At 36.0% G+C, this 10,812-nt stretch overlaps 1 protein-coding gene across 4 annotated transcripts; it reads right to left on the reverse strand.

Annotated features, from left to right (window-relative positions):
• Positions 1–1,927: 1,927 nt before the first annotated feature.
• Positions 1,928–7,018, reverse strand: LOC114754297 (6-phosphogluconate dehydrogenase, decarboxylating 3, chloroplastic). Of its 4 annotated transcripts, none has more exons than XR_003741180.1 (5): positions 5,652–7,018; positions 4,507–4,580; positions 4,374–4,422; positions 3,572–3,690; positions 1,928–3,496 (listed from the first exon to the last, which is right to left on the reverse strand). XR_003741180.1 is itself a non-coding variant. In XM_028943154.1 (4 exons), exons 1-4 carry the CDS (start codon positions 6,937–6,939, stop codon positions 3,659–3,661), a joined length of 1,443 nt encoding a protein of 480 aa, XP_028798987.1. In that variant the 5' UTR covers positions 6,940–7,018; the 3' UTR covers positions 1,928–3,658. The 4 variants fall into 4 exon arrangements, 2 of the variants coding, with proteins under 2 accessions (XP_028798987.1, XP_028798933.1); XR_003741188.1 differs by having other exon boundaries at positions 2,073–2,324; positions 3,259–3,690; XM_028943154.1 differs by having other exon boundaries at positions 1,928–3,690.
• Between the last annotated feature and the right edge of the window lie 3,794 nt (positions 7,019–10,812).

The following is a 10,812-nucleotide window of genomic DNA, read 5'->3' on the forward strand; positions in this document are numbered from 1 at the left end:
AATTTTTAATCGACGGGCTTGTATTTTGACTTGCTTGAACCATAATGCTTATAAATGCGTACTCTGAGGGGTTAAAGGTAGGATGTTTCAACCACCATTTCCTATTCCTTTCATCTTACCCTCCTCTTTCATTTCTCCTACTTCTTCCTCTAATGCAGACAAAAAAAGGGAGAAGAGTGAAGCTTTAGATTTAGATTAATTTTTATATGTTTACATTATGTTTTTTTTTCTGCATTGTATTTTGATAGTTCATGTTATGTATATTGACAGTTTATAAATTTCTGTCAATTTGACAGATTATCACTGTTAGTTTATCATCTTGTTTATCAGCTTTTGAACTTACTAGTTATTTTGAAAATTTATTCTAACCATCTGCTTAGATTCTTGTGTACTCTATTTTCTTATGTTTTGTCATCATAAAAAAAAAATAGAATGTTAGATTTATAGTTTTGATGATAACAAAGTAAGCAATTAAGTTTCTCTGCATAATTGGAACTTTGATCGATTAAGTGTTCGATCAGTGGTTAATCGAATATGTGTTGGATCATTAAATGCATTTTCTAAGCTTATATACTATTAAATTTTATCAATCACCAGTTAGATAATTCACTGTGTGAGATGACCTATTAGATGAATAGGATTGTTTGATCCTTTACTTGATCACTGGTTAAACTGTTTTGACATAAGTGCTTTCAGAAAATTATCAATCACCTGATTGATAATTCAAATGATCAAATAGCTGTCAGGTAAAGAAGACAATCCCTCTCATGTTTAAATAAAAGATTATTCGATCATCTTATTGCCTAAACGGTTATCAAACACTGATAATGGGTAAATCTCTTAAACTCACATACTATTTGGAGTGCTTCGTTATTTATCGATCACTTTATCAATCATTGGCTTATCTATGACTTACTCTAACATTGTTTTACAAAACTTCTCTTATTAATCGATAATCTGTTTGATCAAGATACTCTCTGATTTGTCCTAATTCTAGCCTTTCATTGACAATGATCGATCATGTAATCGATCATCAACATATCCTTGTGTAATAATTGTCTAAGTCTTTTTAAATAGTTTTACTATTTTTTCTTTCTTTTTACTTCATGTAGCTGCTCACTCTTTTTCATTGCCTCTTCTTTCTCTTTTTGTAACATCTACCAATGAGTCAAAGGCACAGAAGGTTATGAACTTTGTGACAAAAATTTAACAATATCATTTAATGTGAATATGCACAACACAGTTATCATTGACAAGTCAAAGCTATATTAACAATTATCACGGCTCATATTGACAACATATTTTCCTATTTCGCAGTAAGGGTTTTAGCCACACCAACCTTCATCTTCCTCATCAATTCCCATCGAACCATGATTAAACAGAGCAAGCCCACCTTCAACCCCCCACAATATACCTAAAAATAAAATACCCATCATCACCCTACCCACCTATAATAAAACCCTAACTTAAATGATCAAGCACACACCAAACCAAAAACATAAGTGGTTTTTGCCAATGGTTGACATGGGTGGAGTGGATGAGATTTTCAGATGGGAATGAGGAAGAAACATAATAAAGTTTGGGCTTTTTCCCTCTTACCTTATGTGCATAAAGTAGTGATTCTCAAATTGAAAAACAGGACAACTTTTATTTATTTTGGATGCATCTCACTAGGGGCAAAAAAGTCTTTTTACACTTCACTAAATTGTACTCAAGTCCTTTTAAAACTTCATGTTCATTACTAAGTTTCCTCAGATTTTTTTTACAGTATTTTATGCTCCATGAGACCTCAGTTATTTTCCCTTAAAAAAATTAGTCAACCTTCGTTATATTGGGCCTAACATTTACAGAGTTTATGGAGAGAACATGACGGTTGAAATTTATATCAGGATAAATGCTATAAAAACAATTTTTTAACGCTATGACATTCAGAACAAAGTCTGACAATTGAAAATCAGAACAAAAACAAAATCATATATGTCCAAAATATCCACAAGCGAATAGTTGGCAAAAAAAAAAAAATCCGAAAGCAAAGGACAAGTGATACAATAGTACGGAAGCATTAAATAAAATCGCCCAAAAGACTCAAATACTGCAAAAAGATATATATTACTGTTTTAAAAGTAGAAGATCCTGATATGGCAGAATGAAACCGAAGATGAACTCAACAAAGCGTGGTCGTCAATTTTTCAGGGTAGTGAACATTGGAGAGCAGCTTCATAGCATTTGCATGACTCTTTTAACTCTTTGACGTGTAGATGCAATTTGAACTTGCAATGCTCTGCATCTTGCAAACTGAGGGACTACATTGAATGGAACTCCCCCTAAAAGCATAATACACAAAGGCATTAAATGCAACATTGACTCAAGGTGTGATGATAGTAGGATAAGAGAAAACTTCAGATATAACATTATATCAAAGATTGTATGAAAACATCAGCCATATATTGTCTACGGATCAAATGTGTTAATCTCTATATCCAAATGAAAAGAATGGTAGTATAGAATGATCCATTATGTCATAGCACCATAACACCATAAAATGAAACTGCACGGACCTTTCAGCTTATTGCCCCTCTAATTCTCTTGTTTTGTGTATGACTTTCACCCCATGAAATAGACATCTTAAAATATTAGTTGAGTATCAACACTAAAGTGCAATAATTTGAAAATTAACTCAAACAACATGGTGATTAGTGATTACTAAAACATCGAACACAACATAACTTTAAAACATAGTTGGAACGAATTAGTGACCTGAAGATAGAAAGATCCACGTAAAAGTTTGCTCTAAACCAGCAGAAGTGCTTGTCATAGTACACATCTTCCATACAAGGAAGATTGGACGTACCATCACAAATGACAGTGCACTAACATGATTCATCAAGCAAATGGCATAGAAATCCAGAAAGTGCAAACCAATTCACAGTATCTTCAATGAATAGGGTGCAGAAGACTGATTGTCATCCCGAGTATTTTGCAAAAAGGACAGAACTCATCTTGAAAGTTCCCAGATTAGGAAAGTACATATGTGAGAACATGGTCTTTATACTAGCCATTGGTTGCATCACTTTGATTTTCCAACAATTGAAAAAGATTTGGCACTACCTAGCACAAATCTTCCACACTGCTCAGTATCTTATTCAGTTTATGCATTTCCTGATCTTTTACAATTTTAAAATTTGAGAAATTTGATGTAATATTTAATTATTTAATAGTCATATTCCCTTTGCCAGTACGGAAAATATTTATTCATACCAATTTACTCGTGTTTCAAGGAGTGCAGGTCCATTTACTAGAGAAAAATAGACACTTCATCTTAACGGATATTTGCGGGGTTAAAACTGGAAAATTTGCAAGATAGAAACAAGGCATCAAATATTACTGTTAGATGTAGTTAGAAGATGTAATTAGTAGTAGTTGGTAACTAGGGGTTAGAACTTAGCTCTTTAAGCATTTATTAGTCCTCTGAAAAGCTCTTTGTATTCCATCAGACCTGGAGAATAAAATCAGCAGAAACATTTTTCCTCTCAATATTTCGTCAATTATGATATGCACTTTCTTTACCAACCAAGTAACTTCCACGGACACACAATTTGGAAAACCGCAACAGATACAGGAAGCTGACAGTCCTCATAATTTAGCTTCCAAGTTGCTGCTATAACCAGACTCTTCCATTGCTTCTGATGCCTGCACAAGTGAAGAATGGGAGAATTGAGGTGGGTATATGAGCCTTGCTTAGAACAGAAGAATGGATATATCTTCAATTGCAACCCACTCAATAAAAAAAGATGAATAACAGCATGCATACAAAACCCAAGTCAATGATGTATGAAAGCCATATTGAGTAACCTGAGTTCTAAAGAGTGAATTCATACTAAGTAAGTGATTCAAATATCTTTATTTTCAATTAATCAGCTTTATTAAAATAACACAATGCACACAAAACTGATCTGTCAAGAAACTTTTCAGACAAATTAATGCTACGTGATTTGCTTTTCTCCCTAGACCTATGATGAATTTACCTGGTTTGATGTCCCTCTGCAAATATCCCTTTCAATGTAAATATTAGACAATTTTATGCCACTCCCAATTCGTTATTTTCAAATTCCACCATACAGCATAAACCATCCTCAGAGGATAATGCCGAATAATGAGCATCAGTTGACCTTTTAAACAATGCTGGAAGCAGTTTAAAACTTTTGTAAAGGAAGATTTATGGAAAGCCTGCGTATCAGGCAACTCGCAAAAAAAAAAAAAAAAATGAAGAAGCCTTTGGAACTTGGTCTACGAAGATATAAGATTGCATAGTACGTTAGGTAAGTACAACAGGTAATCTCAAATATTTAAGAAAATGTTTTGGCGTTGCATACCATCTTTAGTATTTGAGTAGAAAGATTTCAGCACTTGAAGGAGAAAGATCTGGTAGAATAACAAAAAGATCCATTAAGGAAAATTTGTAAGCTGCATTTACAGATTCAGATCCAGAAGCAATTTGTTACGAACCTGAAATAGGATGAGTTCTATGTAGGTTTTCCTTTTCTCGAAACAGATAACGTATATCTTCAGGAAATCACCCCCTGAAAGGAAGAAACCGACATGATACAATTTTCAAGCACCATCAAAAAGTAAATGAATTGCATAAAGTTGCGGCCCGACTGCAAAATGTTAGACAATGGTAAAATTTATGACCATTCTAATAACTTAACTTTTTTATCATTCAACACTAAAAAATAAGAATGATTCAAATAGGGCAGAAACAAATAAAGCTTATCAGCAGTATAGGTAAACTGACAATTCCACCGGTATTAAAGCCTATTAGTCGGAACATGCAGCAGTTATTTGTTTCCATTCAATGCTTATTGATGTCCCCAAATATAGAAACTGCATGTCTTAACAATGTAATATTTTAAAAAGAGATTTGTAATAGGCCACTCTTTTCGAAAGGGTTTATTGAAAATATGGCATGGCGTCTCAACTATTTCAAAATCCCATTTAAAGGAACCGCATGTTAGGGACCTTCTAAGATATAAGACAAGATTTATTGTCTCCTTCCCACTCTTGCCATATTATTCTTCTGTCAAAATATGAAAATGCCCTTATTTTTAGTCTAACTTGTTCTGACTTGTTTACTCAAAATAATAGCTCTACTACAAACTAACTTGAAGTGAGCAATCATTTCTCACAATCGACATATAAAATCCAAACACCGTGAAAGCATTCCTCTAAATATATGGAAGTGAACCATCAACGATTAGGGGTTTACCAAGGAAAACAAACGACTAAAAAAATGTATAAATCAAGCCAAAAGGATTGCCTTTCTTTTATTACAAGTAAAAACTACTTGAGTAAACAATATTTGCTTGGCCTAACCAAGGATCCTTCAAGACACTTGCAATTTTAACTGAAACGGTGAATGATCAACATCAACCCAAATAAAACATCTAAACAAACAACTCAATTCAAAGCACCAACACTATTGCGAGCAAGTTTTGTCCACTCAGTATGAAAGGAACCAGGGCGGTCAATTCGCTCATATGTATGAGCCCCAAACAAATCCCTTTGAGCCTGAACAAGGTTGGCTGGAAGCCTAGCTCTCCTATATGTATCAAAGTAAGCAAGACTAGCACACATGCCAGGAGTGCTAATACCAGCTGATATAGCTAGTCCCACAACTCTCCTCCAAGCTGCTTGTCTCTGCACCATCTCTCTCGCAAATTCTGGGTCCACAATCAAACTAGCCAGGTTGGGGTTTCTCTGATATGCCTTCTTAATCCTATCAAGAAACACCGCTCGTATAATGCACCCACCTTTCCAAATTCTCGCCAACTCACCCAAGTTCAAATTCCATCCCTTCTCGTTACTCTTAGCCCTCAGCAAATTCATCCCCTGAGCATAGCTACAAATCTTGGATGCGTATAAAGCTTGCCTTACATCATCTATCAATCGCTTCTTGTCAATTCCACTCTTCACAGATCCCCCTTGGTCATTCAATCCTGCCTCCTTCAATACATTGGACGCATTCTCTCTCTCATCCTTGAGTCCACTCAAGTATCGGCAGTCCAATGAAGCAGCAATAGTCGGAGCTGCCACTGAGAGTTCAGCTGCTTGTTGTACAGTCCATTTTCCGGTACCTTTCATACCTGTTTTATCCAATATCTTATCCACCAAATCCCCATTTCCAGATTCGTCCTTAACTTTAAAAATATCAGCAGTTATCTCAATCAGGAAACTCTCAAGCTCCCCTCTGTTCCATTCAGCGAAAATCTGAGAAAGCTCCGAATTGGACAAACCCCCAACGTGCTTCAACACGTCATAGGCCTCTGAAATGAGCTGCATATCCCCGTATTCAATCCCATTGTGGACCATCTTAACAAAATTACCAGAGCCACCCTCGCCAATATATGTAACACAAGGGCCATCCTCGACTTGAGCAGCGACTTTCATCAAAATATCCTGCACATTGGAGTATGCCTGATAAGAACCCCCAGGCATTAAAGAGGGTCCATGACGAGCACCGTCTTCGCCGCCAGAAACACCCATACCCAAGTAGAGTATACCCTTATCAGCAACTTGTTGGATTCTACGCTCGGTGTTCTCGTACCACTCGTTACCTCCATCGATGATGCAGTCGCCGGCCTCCATGTGTTCGGAAAGGGCTGCAATGGTCTGGTCAACGGGAGCACCGGCCTTAACAAGGATGACGACTGATCTGGGCCGTTGGATAGAAAGGACAAAATCTCGAGGGTTGTACTGACCGACGAGGGGGAAGGTGCCCTCTTGGCGGGCCCGATCCACGGTCTCGTCGACTTTGGAAGTGGTGCGGTTGTAGACTGAGATAGGAAAACCTTTCTCGGCGATGTTGAGGGCTAGGTTTTGGCCCATGACGGCGAGGCCCGCGAGGCCTATGCGGGACAAAGCAGCTGCCGAAGCCTCCATAATAGTAAGGGGGAGAGAACGGAAATTAGAGAGGAGGGAGTAATGGAAATGGCGGCTAGGCTACATAGATCAGATGAGGCAAAAGAGGAAGAAGTATCTATTTATGTACCGGCCGGGCAGTTGGACTTCGGGTTTTTTTCTTCAATTTTATTTTTAATTTAATGCAAATGGGGCTGGCGGACTCGTCGAGGGTATCAAGGGACAGTGACTCAACCACCAACGAGAAGGTGCCGTGACCGTCGTTGTTCCCAAGGAGGCTGAAGTTGTATGACTTCCACTAAACGACTTCGTTTTTCACCTCTTGCATACCGGTGACTCGATCTTGGGAAAATTACCCACAGGTCCCACAGAAGATAATTAATTCAGAAAAAGTTCCTAAAAATCCCCAAATGCTTCCTAAGTCCCTAAGGACTTGTGGATAATTAATTTCAATTGTGATATTACCTACTTACCTTCATTAATTTGAGTCTGAATAATTTCCCCGTCTTAAACCCTTGGCCACTCTGTTTCTATCAGGACTATCTTCTTCGTGTTTCCATTGTTTGGGCCCCTTCATATGACACAGGCGGCTTCACATCCATTGCCGGCGAGCTTCAGTCACATCGTTGGCGAGCTTCGCACCCCATCATCAACGAGTGTCGCACCTCACTACTGGCTAGCCTCGCACCCACCCATAGATTTGGCGATTACGTTTTCTTCAGATCGCGACTGTTAGAGGTGTTAGCTATCAAAGAGAGCTGATGAACTGAGAGAGGAAGAGGCCACCGGCTTACCATCTCCAGATTGAAGGGTTGTTTTTTCTCCTTTTATGTGAGATTTCTTGTCCCTTATACTCCATCTACTTCACCATTTCGTCTTCTTCTTCATTGTATTTAGCTAAAACTCAACGGCATTTGTTATGCGTGCTAGGAATTAAATTATAAGTTTTTTTTTGGTTTGCGGTTAGCATGGTCTTTGGAATTAGTATTGAGGATGAATTCAATCATATTCTGATTTCTGATGACATATTCACCTCACTTTGTTTATGGAGGAAGATAGTGGGGCTGGATGTCATGGCCTCTAGACCTCTGGTCACTCTAATCATTAATTAGAGAGAGAGAGGGAGAGAGAAATATTAAAAAGGGGCAAGAGAATTTATTTCCCAATTTCATATAAGGGCCTTACAAGTAGGTAATTGATGCCAAGTTTGACAACTCGTAGCCCATTGATCCAGTAAGTCCCTGGCCAAATAAATTTCTATCAATAATAGATGCTATCTAAAGAGCCAAATTATAATCGATGTAGGATTTCCAACAAATATCATGTCAAGATAGAAATGCATTATCTCTCAATTGTATATACATAGATGATAGATATTCATAGCTATGTAAGCATCAGTTTGCTCAAGTCTATTACATTTCTGTGACCGATGAGCCTGAGCATTTGATTCCTTCCCACAAATCACCATAAGGATGACCCCTACTTGTTTTCCAGCCTTCCAAGTGCGAATGAGATGTTAAGCTGCTATAAATCCCGTTGAGTGCTAAAACTGCACAATTACACTAATAAAATTAAGAATTTAAACTTTACAATTAAAAAAAGAAAGAAAGAAAATGACTTGAAATGTGAAAATAATGGAAATTTCCAATTGATTCATTAAAAAAAATTAATTGTTTCAAACAAGCATGAAGTGACATCTGAAAAGAAAAGAAAATGCATAGCTTCATTTCAAGCTAAGCCCCGAATAATAAGTTCACAGGGTTATGGATATTGCAAGATAAACTAGTAAGAACAAACATACATAGATTAATGCCAGTTAGTCCAACAAGATACTTCGGTCTTTGTCCTCTTTCCTGATCTATCATCCAGCTTGAAAGAAGTAACCTTCATATTTATTCTATTACAATAGTGAAATCAGAAAATCGTTGAAATTTGTTCAAATTTATTTTCATATTATGGAAGGTGGAGAGTATTTTGATTGGAGTTGCATCTCTTCATGCTACATTGACTCTAATGATTGAAGTTGACAATGAACTTGTAAATCAAGCACTAGATCTCTTTATTGATTCGAGACAACCTTCTATAGAATAGTGGCAGCATTGCTAAATGCACATGTTAGTCATTAAAAAATAACCAAACCCATTGTACTTAATGCTTTTATCAAGAGACTAAGGATGCTAAAGTTAGTAACTTGTAACAAGATTGTTATTTTTAAGGATTGATTTACGTATTTTCTAATTTCAAGGACTAAAGTTGATTAAACATGCTAGTATGGGACCATGTTATTAAGGTACTCTAACGTAAGCCATGGATTGATTTACTGTATCATTCCAAAAACAAATAACCCATTTTTTTAAGTGACAAGTAATCAAAAAGTTATAATGTGATGGCAGTATTTTTTTTCCTTTTTGAGGTTTAGCAAAATGGCTAAAAAGAGTAAGAGCAAAGATGGACAAAGGTCTAGAAACTTCTCTGGATACATACTATTTACTAAAAAATTTTATAAGAAGAGCAAGAAGAAGTTTAATTAAGTCTTTTGAAGAGGGCACTAACTCTGTGAAAAAAGTTTGGGAAAGTTAACAGAAGAGGAGAGAGAACAATATAGTAAAAGGGCTAAAGAAATTAGGGTCCCACCGAAAGGGAAGAATTATATTGTTCCCTTCCACACACTGTGTACTCCGGGACAATTTATGGAAGTTTGCAAGCACTTAAAAAAAGTAAAGATAAGATGGAAAGGCTAAAAAGAATTGATTTTGATAAACTAGTTGAAATATGCTACTCACAAATTTATAGAGATTTTTATGGTGAATTGATCTGTATGTTTGAACTTGTAAGTAATAAAATTTCAATTCAAGGGAAGACGCATGAAATAGGGCTTGGAGATGTAAATCAATTGATGGGCCTACCATTTAAGGGGTAAGAAATTAAAATGAATGTGGAGAATGAAGATAAAACATTTAAGGAATTAATAAGTGACTATGGGAAAGTGCCTTACAAAACAATAGGAAGATGGTTGATTGAAGGAAAAGAGGATGAAAAGTTTGAATTCTTTTTTGTTATGTATGCATTAGGAATCCTCTTGTGTCCTGGCTCTAGTATATGGGTCAGTGATAAAGTGTTGAAGGTCATGATGGCGACAAATAGTGTTAGGATTATAGTTTTGATGATAACAAAGTCAGATATTTTGGATTAAGTATTTTGATCGATCAACTGATCGATCAATCATTTATCGCTAAGGTTTCAGATAATTGTTCAAGTGTAAATCAGGTTTATAGTAGGTATTTTGATCGAAGAACTATTCAATAAGTAGTTAATCGATAAAATGATCGATTATCGCTAACGTGGAAATCACACAAGATTATGGTTAATTATCGATCAACTGATCAATAATATCAGATAAACAATGAAGTTACTGATAAAGAGAAGCAAATCTGAAGTGTATTTATCGATCACATGATCGATAAATCAGTTATCAATAACGACTTCGATAAAAGGTAACACGATCTACTTGTTCTGCACATTAATTCTGTTACCAATTTATCGAGCATATTCTTGATCATTTGTTTATCGATCATATGTTCGAACATTATGCTCTAACTCTCTGTATGCAGGTAATCATCTTTACTGATGGATCGATAACCTTATCGATCATTAAATCATCGATCACATGATCGATAATCAATGTCTTTATCTACTCTTATTTAGTTTTCCTGCAACCAAATTATCGATAACATTATCGATAATTTAACTTGTTTGCATAAATATCTTTTCACATAACATGATCGATAAAGAGTCTAAGGATTGCTATATTCGCATTAACTTATGTTGAACTATTTTCGATTACCTAATCGATCATTGATTTTTCGATAATATGATCGATCATTCAATTCCCTG

This window comes from Neltuma alba, unplaced genomic scaffold, assembly GCF_004799145.2.
Source record: "Neltuma alba isolate B1F8T4 unplaced genomic scaffold, ASM479914v2 tig00000174_pilon, whole genome shotgun sequence".
Taxonomy (NCBI): domain Eukaryota; kingdom Viridiplantae; phylum Streptophyta; class Magnoliopsida; order Fabales; family Fabaceae; genus Neltuma; species Neltuma alba.